At 40.7% G+C, this 14255-nt stretch overlaps 1 protein-coding gene across 1 annotated transcript in view; it reads left to right on the plus strand.

The window, feature by feature from the left end:
* Nucleotides 1–307: 307 nt before the first annotated feature.
* Nucleotides 308–14255, plus strand: part of LOC104079342 (semaphorin-6A-like) — a gene marked incomplete at both ends in the record, with an annotated part of 25170 nt that continues 11222 nt past the window's right edge. The window contains 8 exons of the mRNA XM_009581353.1: nt 308–398; nt 3430–3549; nt 4586–4674; nt 5569–5786; nt 8642–8773; nt 11591–11746; nt 13175–13351; nt 14073–14213. Coding sequence (XP_009579648.1) covers nt 308–398; nt 3430–3549; nt 4586–4674; nt 5569–5786; nt 8642–8773; nt 11591–11746; nt 13175–13351; nt 14073–14213 — 1124 coding nt within the window. The remainder of the gene's footprint in view (nt 399–3429; nt 3550–4585; nt 4675–5568; nt 5787–8641; nt 8774–11590; nt 11747–13174; nt 13352–14072; nt 14214–14255) is intronic.

A 14255-nucleotide genomic window follows, 5' to 3' on the forward strand; every position in this document is an offset into this window, starting at 1 on the left:
ACCACATAGCCTGCTACAGTTCAACAGGAAGCTTGTGTACAGATAAAATATAGACTGAAGACTTTTGTAAAATGTGTCGGGGTAAGAGTGATTAGCTCCAAAAGAATGCCTGACTTATTGGACACACTTTTTTCAGATTGATTTTATTTAACACTGTGATTTTTGTCAGGTTCTTAATTCATAGTCAGGAGCACAGTTAGAGAAAGGACTTTCCTCCCTGCCCAGAAAAGAAGAAACACTGTCATAAGTCTCATCCTGGGTAAGAAGTTTTGTTTCTCTATCTGAGAAGCTCCCTTTCATTTTTCAGATGGATACCCTGGAGTTCCTGGGAGATGAATTCAGTGGAATGGCCAGGTGCCCCTATGATGCAAAGCATGCCAATGTTGCTTTGTTTGCAGGTAAAGTGACAGAGATAAACTTTTTGCTTTCTGTCCTGCAGCCCAGGCTTGCCATAGCATTGTGTCTCTTGAGTCCAAAGTGCCAAAATTTAAAAGGTGGCAAAGGGAGTGAATAATGACTAAAAATAGGGGGCATAAGGAAATCACTAGCATGGAAGCCTTCCCTTCTCTGGGATTAACTTCACTACCATAAACATTGCCTGAAGCCTCAGTTTCCTGGTTCAATATTTCAGTATTTCCTGGATTCGTGATAATATGATGCCAGACCAGTGTGAGGCACCATTTCTGGCTGCATCCGGCTTTTGCAAAAGTCAAGGAAAGTCAAGGCTTGTGTGAACTTTAATGACGTGCGGGCAGGATGTGCTCTTTAACAACTCTAAGCTTAAGTTAACCTTCATAATAGGAAGTTAGGGAACATGCTGTGATGTCCTCTTTTCCAGATCTAGAAGGAAAGGGAAGGTGATTTTATTTTAAAGCAGAAAACATCTCAAAGTGGTGTTGCCAGGTGTTGTAGACAAAGGAGAGAAGTGTGTTGGTTAATAATGATTTATGCTGTATGCAGCAGAATACAGTTAACTCTGATTTCTACTACAACAGTTAAAAAAAGTGAGTGCTTATTAATGGGGTCAATTTAGGCTGTTGATTGTGAAATGGTATTTTTCTACCTCTCTTCATGAATTCCTGATTAAGTTGTTTCTTTATTGGACTTCTCTTAGGGTGAGCCCTGCTGATCTTTTCTTAGATTTGGCTGTAAAATAGGTGGCAAAGATAATACAGAAGTCACCCATGATAATGTCAGTCCTCTTCATCAGGCTTGGTGCTGGAAAGCGCAGCCTGGGTGCTCACGTAGAAATACTTCAGCTATTCCTCTGAGAGCATGCAAGTATTCCAGCCACTCTCAACTGAGTCTGTGGCCGAAGGACTGTATTAAGCACTACTGTGTCTAAGGTGGCATTATCTGCCTTACAAAGGAAAGATTTTATAGCATGTTGCAATTTTTTTTTCACTCTTTATAATGTAAATAAATGGGTCCTTTTGTTTGAAAGATAATGATGATGGTGGTAGTATGTAATTTTTTAATTACAGTCAAAAGAACATAAAGTAGAAATTCTCTGATTGTAGGAGGTAATTCATAAACCATGGAAAGAGAGAGACACCTTCAGAGAAAGATTTATCCTATATGCCTCAGATTCCCTATCCTTAGGGCAGTCTGAATCACCTTTCAGAAGGGCCTTCCTCACTATACTGGCCAAGAAAGTGTTTATGACCAACTTAATGTAAACATTTACCTTGCATGCAGCTGAAGTTTGGTAAGATGACTCCCAGTGTGTCACTGAAGAAGTCCTCATGTTATTTGAAAATAAAGACTATCTGTGGAAATTATCATACTCTTTCATGATGATTCAGAATAAATTTGATACGGTTCAAATAAATTCTTGTAGAATATACCCTGTAAATCTGCTAGCTTCAGAAAATCACTGTTTGATATGCCATACATATTGATACCCGTGATAACTTTTCAGAGTGCAGTGACAAGCAGTTTCAGAGCAGTTTAGGGCACTAGTCCAGCTCATCTGAGTCTGTTGGGTGCACTTACATGAATATGGCTCTTCTTGCAGCCTGTAGCTATTACAGCTGATATGTGCAAATTGTAATTGGTCACATGGTCTTCAGGAACTTGGCAGGAAAGAAAATAGATGTGTGATTGTATTAACATGAGTTCAGACATCCATATCTAAACAATTCAGCTTTTTATTCTATTTTAAAATTGTTTTTAGTATCTGCTTTTTTTGTAATTTTTTCTTCTGATTTTGCTAAGAAAAAAAGCCCATTTTTAAATAGCCAAATAATTATGGGAATTGTGGGGCTCAGAACAAAGAGTACAGTCCTGCTAATAAAAAACAGTCTGATTTTTAAATCTTGAGCTGAAATTAAACATCATCTTTGAGTGCAATGAGGAGAGCTTGACCAATAGAAGCATCTCTGCTTTGTCCTGGGTATGTCTTCAGTGCTGGTGCCTTCAAGGCCCAGCACCTAACATAATCTCTGTCAAAGGAGATGTAGGCCATTCTGATTTTTATGTAGACACAACAGAGACACAAGTTGCTGGGATGCTTGTGCTCCTACCAGACATCATGTTCCAAGATCTGTCTCACACATGAAAACAGCCCTGTACAGTTACCATGACCTGCAAACAGATTAGACAACAAATATAATTTAAAAATGTTGTTGGAGCTCATGCTTTTACCTCCTGATAGTTTTGCATCTTTTGGTTGTCCTTGGGGTGCCTTGTAGACCTTTTCTTATCGCTTGTCCTCGCGTTCTTTAAGAGAGATGAATGCATAATTCATGTGGGAAATGTCTAAAACGTGTTTTAGAAAAGAAACATAGATAGGCAATCCTCCTCCATCTCTTTGCATCCCCGTTTCACCTGGGCCCCCTGCGAACTATTTAATTTTTTGCTAGTAATCTTTGGTAGAGGAGAAGTGCTCTCAAAGGGAGAAATTTGCATAAGTGTCAATTAGCTGACAGTCCCTAAGACCTGTCTGGTTTGCCCTCCCAGTTAAAACTAACAGTTTTGTCACGGCTTCCCCATATTTATTTTGCTCACATACATAGGCAGAATTTATGAGCATTGAACCACAGGGAAACTGGATAGGGTAGAGAAACTGGATAGGGTAGTTCAGTATGACTTACCTACTGAGAAGTAGGTAAATGAAAAGAAGAGAAGAGAAGAGAAGAGAAGAGAAGAGAAGAGAAGAGAAGAGAAGAGAAGAGAAGAGAAGAGAGAAACTGGAGAAGAATTACTCCATAAGGTTTCTTCTCCCACAGCATGCCTCTGAAATTGTCATTTTGAAACTTGCTTGTTCAGTGCTCAGCCCCATTTACATAGCTGGATTTTTTTCCCTTCGGTGTTCCTAAGGAGATGGTGATGATTTTGTTTGCCCCATCATATTTGACTGATGAGCGAAAGCAATTCTATTATTTCTAATGCTCCTCCCCTCTTGTTTCTTCTTTCCTTCCTCCCCAGAGGGAAAGCTGTATTCTGCCACAGTGACCGACTTCCTTGCAATAGATGCAGTCATATACCGGAGCCTTGGAGACAGCCCAACTCTGCGGACAGTTAAACATGACTCAAAGTGGTTGAAAGGTAGATAAACAAACAAAACGGAAAAAGCGGCATCTCTGATGAGAGTCTTGGATTCCTGACAGACCTCTCTGTCATTTCATTTCACCAACGATTTCTGGCAGAAAGAAGGAACTAAATTACATCTCTTTCTTACTTACACTGATCTGTTTTACCTCAGTTACCGGACCTAACAGAAACTGTGAGCATGGTGGATCAGCATATATATTCCAGCAAGATTTCCAAGCTGAAATCCATCAGTTTACAGCTGTTGGATGTAAAGGTTGGAACTTGCAGGGCTCGGTGTGCTTTGGCTGTGTTTGAAAATATTCCTGCCCCAGGACTGTGTTAGGTAACAGTCAAGGCTTCATGAAGTATAGAGGGTTTGTCCTGTAACATTAAGATTCATCAATGAAAATAAAATTATGGGAATATTGCACAAAGCCTTTCTTTTATGGTTTTTAGGAACTGTACAGCTGCCATTGAATTAGGCAATTTCTGTGCTCTAAATGCCCTCTTTGTTAAGAACGGTGCTGTTTAGCTTCACGTAGGCATTATGAATAGTTAGTATTTGGAGTGATTTTAACAGGGAGCAAAGCCATAGTTTGAAGTCCTTTTCTGCATGCAGAAATGTTTTGCCAGGTGTCGACTTTAGCTGTCCCACTTTGCTTGCTGCTACAGACACGTGTGGGCAGAAACAGTTACATGGTTTGTTATTCCCTCCACACACAGCCTGCATGCCATAAAGAGCACTGCTTGGACCTCTCAGGCATACCATCATATCTTGCCTCTTTACCTTTCCTCGTACACCGTGCAGGGCAGACGTATTAGTGGCAAACACTTAACTACCTTGCAGTGATGTGACAGACTTGTCCCCAGCTGTCCTGTCCCCAGACAGTGATTCTTCTGCAGTGGTGATGATGTTAGTTCTGAAAATTGAGCAAGTGTGCCAGTGAGGGCATTTCACCTTTGGATGTTTAGTGTGAATGTATTTGGCTTCTCTTTGCATGCAATATGCTGTACTTAATGCCTAAATAGGACGTCTTGGTTTTTTCTCTAGAACCATACTTTGTCCAGGCAGTGGACTATGGCAATTACATTTACTTCTTCTTCCGGGAAATAGCAGTGGAGTACAACAGCATGGGAAAGGTAAGGCCAAAAACATTGCCTTGAATGACTTTGTCAGATTCAGGTGGAGCAAAACATATGCTATTCTTGGACCAGTGCTAGGAGTGACCTTGAAATGAGAAACATAAATCACAATGACAAGGTCATCGTTTTGAGAAGATTCTTATCACTCAAGCCAAAAGGTTGGTTGGAGTGAAACATTGCACTGTCTTGAAAGGAAACAGGATGGTTTCTTACAGTGATGGTGTATGCTGGAATCTCTTTTCTCAAATCATAAAAAGCACAAGGCAAATGTAGTTAGTTCAGCATCGTAGGTAATTGTTAAAAATGGATTCCAAAGCAGGGAGATATGTTTCTTTAAGAAATCTGAATTGGAGTGCTGAGTAAACAGGGGCAGGAATTTTGTTCTCTGCCGTTCTGCAAAGAATAATTAAACACTTTCTGCATTTTTGCTAATTTCACAATAGCTTTCTGACTAAGCAGTCAGAAAAGCTGACCAAGGTCACAAAGGTGGAGGGCAGGAATAAAAGCCCAGCAAGATTTGCATAGTTTTTAAGTGCTGAAAACAGAGCAGGCAGCGTGGGTTACAGGGATTGTGAATACAAAATGTGCTGTTGTTTGGGGAAATAGAAAGCTAAGCAGTCTGTATGGAAATGAGTTTTATATGGGTTGAGAACAGATCTCCTGAAGGATTTATGGCTGTGTAGTAAATGCCAGAGCCTTATCTTTTATAGCACACTGTTCCAAAGCTGAGTTTTATTCTGTTTCTTATTTGTCACAGATTATGGAAACGTGGGATTAAATTAAGCACCTTGCTGTGTTATTCCAAATGTTTTAAAAGCAGAATTCCAACCAAGTCTTTTAGTTCAAACAAACATTTCACTTTCTCCATTATTTTTGCTCTACTTCTTCCAGGTAGTTTTCCCAAGGGTGGCTCAGGTTTGCAAGAATGACATGGGAGGATCTCAGAGAGTGCTGGAAAAACAGTGGACTTCCTTTCTCAAGGCTCGTTTGAACTGCTCAGTTCCTGGCGATTCACACTTCTACTTTAACATATTGCAGGCAGTTACAGATGTGATCCATTTCAATGGCCGGGATGTTGTTTTAGCAACCTTCTCCACTCCATATAATAGGTAATAGGCGCAATAACCTTTTACCTTCTGTTTCCTTTATGTTTTGCTTTTCACTGCAGTTTCTTCTTATTTTATGAAGGTACAAGAAGTGATTGCTCATACAATGTAATTATTATGTACCACAAGCTTACTGATAGTTTGTGTTTCATCCTTATCATTTTAAGATACCATGGTATTGCTTACTGCATCTTATATCTGATAATTTAGAGCAGCGTTCAACCATTTACTATCTGGACACGTTCCTTGGACCTACTTTTCTTTACATGGGAATAATTCAGACTGGCCACCAAGAAGTTTTGCAGCCTGTAACTTGCAGAATGTTATTCAAAGAGAAAATACAAATTTTTTTTTCTCACAGAGAAAGGGCTTGGTCTGTCCTGTTTACATCTAGACCCCCAAGAACCACGTTGGTACTCCTTCCCTCTATTTCATGCATCCCTACTGACTCTTGCATTTTCTCCTGGGAGAGCCAAGATCCTATGCTGTCCTACTGGCTGGGGAGTAGGGTCCCCAGAACACTTGTATTTCATTGTTCACATGGTTTTCCAAAAGCATTGGTTCATCTGCAAAGAATTTATTACCGTTACACATTATAACATGTTTCTCCGGAAGTTATTAGAAAAGTAACTGTATGTAATTATTGAGGTCTCCCAGAGAAGTTAAAAAAATAGTAGCATTCTAATTAAAAAATATATTGCTGTTTCACAGAGTAACATTTGAGCTGAAAGGGAAACTTTATGCTGAAATTCATCTGGTTTTGCTGTACACTCACCACCTCTTGTCAAAGCCTGACCTCAGTGAGGTCATGCACAGACCTGAGTTCAAATGAGAGTAAGCCCAGGCCTGTAATGTATAATCGCTGCTTTTGACATCAAAACGATAGGAACTGCAATGGAATAATTATGCCACCAATAGGGAATACAGGCTTAAATTAAGATGATCTTTTTTTTATGCAAGCTGGCTTCATAAAAACAAGTGAACAAACAGAGATTCAGCATCAGAAAATAGGTCGTATCTTGAGATTATCTCAAAATTGAGATTGTTCTCCCGCTCTGCTAGTATTTCCTGTGGTGTGTCATGAATAATACTTTTCCTTAAACCTTGCATTTTAAAATTTAAGTACTTGGTATTAAAATCAAGGTACTATTTTATAGGCCCCATTTTTTGCCAGATATTGAGGATGACAGGAAGGCGCATGGGCTTGGAGACACCTCATTAACAAACCTACCTCTGACAAGGATGCGTCTCTCTCATTCCTCCTCCACTGAGGAAAAGCTGCAACAAATATCTTTGATCTCTGGAACAAAGCTTCCCCCTAGAGTGAGCTGGAAAAGATTCCCCAGTCTTACCTGAGGTCACCCAGGGTAGGAGCTGGTGATGAGTTGTAGTCCAGTGGCTGGGAGATGGCTTGTACTCCATCTGTATGGCTTTATCACACTGCGGACCTGCAAACTGCCATCCTCAAGAGTAAAAGCTGTTGTAGTCTTCTCACGGCAGCAATCCCTCCATCACTGTGGAGTTCTCAGCACTTTTAATTCAGTATAGTACACCTCAAGATTTTAGGGTTGTTTTTTCTTTAGGACTTAATTCAGCAAAGTGCAAAATCTTGTAGCTGGAGTGGTTCTTGAGGTGTCTTTTAGGGTGAGGTCCTGTGTGTGGCCAAATATACCCTTGACCAACTCTTACATCGACATATGTGTGGCTGCCTCCATTTAACACTCTTGCTGCATAGTATCACGTTGATACAGAACTTTAAAGTTTCCTCCCATATAAAAACACAATCTGTGGAGATCAAAGTAAGACTAATACTGCCTCCCTACTTGTTGTTTCCTTCAGTAACAAGCATTTTGAAACCTTTTAATATTCAAACAGTTATTTTGCTATCAATTTATATACCTTTATGAGTTTAGTTTATTCTCTGTAACAGTATTATAGTTCCTACATTTTTTCTTTGGTATAATAACCTGCTAGCTAAAAGCAGAATTGAAAGCCTCAGCCAGCTGGGTTCATGCTATTTACCTGATAAAATCAAGCAGTGGAAGTCAGACACAAATACAGTAGTTCATGTGTAAAAAAATGAAAGGTGGATAAATGAATAATTCATGCTTCCAAGTGACTGAGCATGGGAAACCCCTAAGCCTTTCAGAAAGTATGTAGGTAAGGATATAATTATGTTTAGACAATGCTAGCGTGCAGTTGCATGCAAATAATCAAAAAGTTGAAATTTACGATTTTCTGATCTAAAAATAAAATCAAATTTGCTTCTATAAGCTCTTTACACCTCATTGAGTTAAGCAAATTCCTAAGCATAGCTAACTCCTTTCCGTTGGGAAAATTTGGTGGAGATCAGGCTGCGGGAGGATGGAGTAATAACGTGTAAATGCCAGGTCAATGGCATGTTGCAGCATACTCCCAGTTTGATCAGCACCAACTTCTGAACTGTCTGCAGTGTATTTCTGAGGCGTGATGGGGATTGTGAGAATTAATACCAAGAGATGTTGTGACTTACAAGAACTTAAATTCCCAAATAATGGGCTCTGAATGAGACTGGCTATTACTCCTCATGCATCGCCAGTGATACGCAGTTTCCCAGATTCTTTCCCTGCTTCGAGATTATTGCAATTACTTCTTTCTATAGAGGCTTTGAAACAAATTGTGCTGGTTGAAGCTGTCTGCTGATTGGTATATTTCAGGCTTTTCCATGGGACTGGCTTTTCCTGTCAATACTCAGAGGTTACAGAGTTCAGGATTGAGTAGCCTGTGACAGGAAGACTTCTATACAGCATGTTTTTCACTCAAGATTTTATGCATAACTGCAGAATGAGTAACAATTTCTGGGAAATGTCACTTTGCAGCATCCCTGGCTCTGCAGTCTGTGCCTATGACATGCTTGACATTGCCAATGTATTTACTGGGAGATTCAAAGAACAAAAGTCTCCAGATTCCACATGGACACCAGTTCCTGATGAACGAGTGCCCAAGCCCAGGTACGTTTCATATATAGTGATATTGTTCTGTTCCTGCACGCAGCCCAGAGGTTTTTGACAATTTGAACAGCCTTGTAAGGTGTAGATACAATTGAAGATACATGTTGTAACAGTAAAATAGAAGTTGAGTTGCATTTGGGTCTAAGGTATGCAAGTGAGAACTTTTCCACTTGCAACAAGAGTTTCCAACAAGATTTGTGTGACATAAATCAGGCCACCGTCAGATCTACTTGGTCAGAATAATCTAGCACTTAAGAGTGGTGTGAGTTACATACCTGTTGCAAATTGGTTTGGTAATGGATATATCTCATTACAAAGCCTGCACCAGTTCTGCAGTTTGCTGTTCTGCAGTTAACATTTTATGTGCCACAGAGGATGCATCATGGGGAGAAAAAAACAGCATTCCATCAAAATGGAGATTCGGTTTACCTCATTCCTCCTATGAGTTGTTTTCCCTGCTTCCACTTCCCTCCTCTTTGCATGTGGCTCCTCTATTACACTCTCTTCGTATTTCCTACAAGCACCCGTTTCATACAAGTTGCTGTTGACAGCCACTTGTTAACTCATTTATACCAGTAGCATTTTGCTCTGAGAATATGATACGGATGTAGATAAAGCAAATTCATTTATCTCAGTCAAGCTCTACCACTTTAAAGTATGTTTACAACACCTGTGATATCTTGCATAACTTCAAAAGAAAAACACATCTGAAGCTCTGTGGTGGCAACTGAGCTTCTACCTAAATCCAAAGTTGGTCCATGGCATTTTAGAGTTGCCGAGTATAGTATTCCTGTGCTGTCTTTATTCTGAGGTTGTCACTCAAGAGCAGAGCCTGGAGGTGACTGGAAAATCTGGTAAATTCTGTGTCGGTTTTCGGTCTGAACTGTAGTGAGGAACCTGCTAACGCTGTTGCTGGATTTTCTTCTCTTTTTTGCAGTGTTTCAACAACTTGTTGACATGATGGGCTGCCTTGGTAGTGCAGGGCTGCACGAGGGCTCCGAGGTCGTTTGTTTGGAACTTACTCAGATAAAGTGGAAGGGACTGGCAGGGAAGGGGGAAGGGAGAAAGAGAAATCTTCTCTTTCAGTAGGAAGGAAGAAAAGAAGATTGCTTTGTGAGTTTGTGGGATGAGCCAATAGCAGGCTAACAGTTATAATGAAGATAATACTGCTCCTTCTAAGCCAGTAGGAGATAACATGAACTGAATTGGTGAAAACTGTTTCTTGTAACATTTGGCCATCAATCTGATTAATAGAAATAATCATTACTTCAAACTCATGTTGAAATGCATGAGACGCCCAAGACACCTTTGAAATAAGATCATTCTTATTTGGATATCTGAGAATAGTGCAGAAACATTAGTGCTCCTATTGATCCTAACATTTCTCAGAAACATACTGGAGCCTTCCAGGGGCCTCGCTTCCTTTTTTGGCTGAGGTGCACAGCAGGTTTTACTCAGTTTTATGTTTAGTCAATTAAACCAGTTTTGAGATTAAAACAGGATTAATCCAATCATGTGATTAGGATTTAGGAGGAAATAGGCCTCCAGATTAGATATGCAGAAACCCTAGGTACCAGGGTGCCAGAAGGCTGCTCTCTAGAGTTCTCTGGGAATGTCACCATGTGAATCAGTGCCCTTGCAAGGACCTAGGAGAGCCTCGGTTTCTCCTTCTCTCCCTCTATTGCTAATTCTATATGCAGTTACAAGACAACCAAAAGATTTTGGATACAAAGAGGCAGAGCACAGAGTCTCTGCATGTAGCGTTCATTGGGCAGCTGTGTGGGACCAGACTCATTGACACAGCTAGTCCCCTCCAGTCCTGTGCTACCTTCCTACATAACATTTAGTTACCTGAGATTTGAATATTTATCTAAATCTGAGCAACAGATACGGTAGGACCAACTCTATATTTTGTTCAAGTTTACACTACTGCATTGATGTCAGTGGCTCTACCCACGTCAAAGCAGATGAATATTGGACACTGCAGCCTGTTTATGAGCGGGTGGGTCCATCTTTCACCTTCCCATCTCACAGTGGCTCAAAGGCTTGAAGAATCATAATTCTCTAGGAAATGGGATCAAATGGACCTTTTGTTGGAGAAAATAACCCACAAAATATTAGTAATGGGCAAAGCATTTTGCTGCTTCTTGTGTAGAGATGACCTGTCCAGGCAGGAAGGTTAAGTTACCTCTGAGGAACAGGGTAGATTTTAGGAATAGGGTGAGCAGATTTGCATTTATGTTGTCGAAGAATTCATGAGATAACATTTCAGTGAAAGTCTTCCATGTGCTACTACACTTAAATCATCTCATCCAAATTGAAAGAAGGGTAAAACCAATGTTTACATGGATGCTTGCTGGGTTGTCTTCTCCAATAGTCCAGAGAGGACTGAAAGTAGCATTCTTTCACACATGCTAAAAAAATCAACTTCCTTCTGTATGTTAGGGACTGCTTTTATTCCAGGAAAAAGCAGTCAACTAGGCAAGTTACAGATCAGAAAGCACTTGTGCCCAGTGGGCAGCATCAAGCCAAATGCACACATGCAGTGATTAGGGTCCATGCGAGTAAATGAACTACAAACTATGTGTGTCACACAGTGCTTTTAGGTGACACGTTAAGTCCTTTTGAGTGAAGGATAGAGCAGGATTTTAGGCTTCCCACAAGGGGCTGAACAAGTCCACCAGATTTCTCAATCCTCCATTTAAACCCTTGTAATGCACAATTAGAAATCAGATTTCACTGAGGGCCTCATTACAAAAGGAGATTTGCACTAGGCATCAAATAAGGGTTCTGGCTTTACCCTCTTGTTTTATTTAGGCCCGGTTGTTGTGCTGGCTCTACATCATTAGAAAAATATGTAACCTCGAACGAGTTCCCAGATGATACTCTGAACTTCATCAAAACACATCCACTGATGGACGAGGCTGTACCTTCCATTGTCAATCGACCCTGGTTCCTGAGAACGATGGTCAGGTATGTACCTCCAAGTGAACTCTTGTCCTCATCGTAGCTATCAAGTTGTGCTAATAGTCTTGCTCAGAATACTCTCAAACTCTGTAAACATCCTCGGTGTGCTGGGCATGAATCCAAATAAGAACGATGGCAGCACTGAGCAATCGCCACAGAATTCCCCGAGCAGCTTTCAAGATAGGAAAAATACTTAGTCCTTTCCAACCATGCTGTGCTGAAATGGAATCTTGGAGGAAATGCCGTGCGGGGAAGGTTGACCCGCCTGTTGGCTTATGGGTCAGTGTTTGAGACAGCTCTGTAGAAAACTTTGGGCAAGGATTAGCAGACAGCCCAGGGATATGTACACAGGATATAAACATGCCTGGCAGGATATGTTCACAGGATATGAAGATGTCTGTCGGGATATGTACTGGTATGTTTTAATGTTTACAGAAGTGTACAGACAGAAGTAATCACATAATCTGTATCCTTTCTATGGCAACAAGAGAAAAATAATAATGAAGAGATTTGAACAAAGACTCATAAATCAGCAAGCCTCAAATACACCATCCCCTTCCTATGAAAATACATTCCCACTCTCTGCTGTGGTCACTATACTACTTATCTACCCTCCAGTTGTGAACAGAATAATGTGACTAACTTTTGCTGTATTTTCCCCTCTTCCTCCGTACAACGGTAGAGTTTTTGCCAGGCAATGTTTAGCTCTGGAAGGGTCTGACTTAGTTTTAGCGATGTATCTTCTGTCAAGTTTTTATGTCAGGTTCTGTACCTCCAACGAAAGACGAGCGCAGCAAGCTCTGCAGAGCACTTTCCTTTGTTTGCCAGTATCAGAAAACTGGCACTAAATCACCAGTACTCATTTTCAATAAATTGTGTCATCCCAAGATTCAATATCATCTCGGCACTGAACTCGCTTAGTGGTGGTTGTGTGATTATTTTTAGTGAAGTAAAATGGTGTTTAACGTCTCACTACAGCACTCACACAGCTTTTCCTGCCAAAAAAGTTGAGTGTAGATCAGTTGTCATTATTGCTGCTTTTAATGTGACAGAGCTTGAAATTAATCAAAAATTTCACTACGCTGATTTTCTTTCCCTGCCTGAAGAAGTCACCAGGCTAGTACTTTGCTTTCGATTGGAAGGATAATTCCTAAATGGCCTCAGACTCTTAGCACCCCTTCAGCTTTCTGCAAACACTTCTGCTAGCTGTTGGACATGCGGATGTGCAGACAAACACACGAAAATTCCCCACCATTTGGGGAGCCAAACTGGTACAGTCTGTGTTGACTTATAGGGTTATTCAGCTAGGAAAAGTGCTTAAATACGTTATATGGTTGCTGGAAGGCTACCACGCAGTTATCTGAAGTGGAAAAAGTGATAAAATAAACAGCAATCTAATCCCAAGTGATGCAAAATGCTGTATTGTTATTCTAGATACCGCCTGACCAAAATTGCCGTGGATTCTGCTGCTGGGCCCTATCAGAACTACACCGTGGTTTTCTTGGGATCAGAGAAGGGAATAATCCTGAAGTTCTTGGCACGGACAGGAAACAGTGGTTTCCTAAACGATAGCCTTTTCCTGGAGGAGATGAACGTTTACAATCCTGAAAAGTGTGTATCTGATTCTTTGTACTTATGTATGGGCAGCTTTGATCTTCCGATTTCCCAGAGAGTAGGTTGTCCCACAAAAAGGGAAGTGGTTAAAGAAGCCAAGTTTTTTGAGTAATTTTAAATTGTTTGGGGAGGGCATGTCTGCTTATCAGTCTCTACATTGCAGCAAGATTTTTTTTATTCAGCATGTGTAGAAAATAGCACATGCTATGTAGCAGTTGATGGATAATTAAAACTGAAATTCTGCAAAGGAAGATTAATTTTCTAATCCTGTAAAAAACCTGATTCCTCTCCAAATAACTCAACAACCAGCAAGTCACTCTCCAAGGGAAATTTCCCGCATTTCAACCTTCCTCAAGTATGCCTCAGGGGGCTTTGAAGTGGGCCATAATCATACAGAAATTTCAGCTATTTTGAGTGCTGGGGAAGAATAAACACAAAAAGTGAAGGGCCCTCAGAAAGCTTGTCTGGTGTACCGTCTCTCTCCACTTCTTATTCCCCTGTCCTATGCATTTTTAATACTTGCTTATATGTCTATCAGTGTTTTTAGTGGCTATTGTGCATTCTTTTTCCTTGGCTTGTTCAATTCTACCTTTCCGAGGGTTTTTTGTGGAAGTTTTTTGGGTTTGGTTTTTTTTTTCAGCTTGAGGAATGATTAAGTTTTCATCTGGTTTCCCAGCAGAACTCATTTATAACCTTACCTCACATTTTTTCAAATCAGGTGCAGCTACGACGGTGTGGAGGACAAGCGGATAGTGGGCATGCAGCTTGACAAGCCCAGCAGTGCCCTGTACGTCGCCTTCTCCACCTGTGTCATCAAGGTTCCTCTGGGACGTTGCGAGCGTCACGGCAAATGCAAAAAGTACATGTTTTCTGGTGGCTGTCAGAAGCCCGCGCCAGGTGT

This window comes from Fulmarus glacialis, unplaced genomic scaffold, assembly GCF_000690835.1.
Source record: "Fulmarus glacialis isolate BGI_N327 unplaced genomic scaffold, ASM69083v1 scaffold42487, whole genome shotgun sequence".
Lineage (NCBI taxonomy): Eukaryota > Metazoa > Chordata > Aves > Procellariiformes > Procellariidae > Fulmarus > Fulmarus glacialis.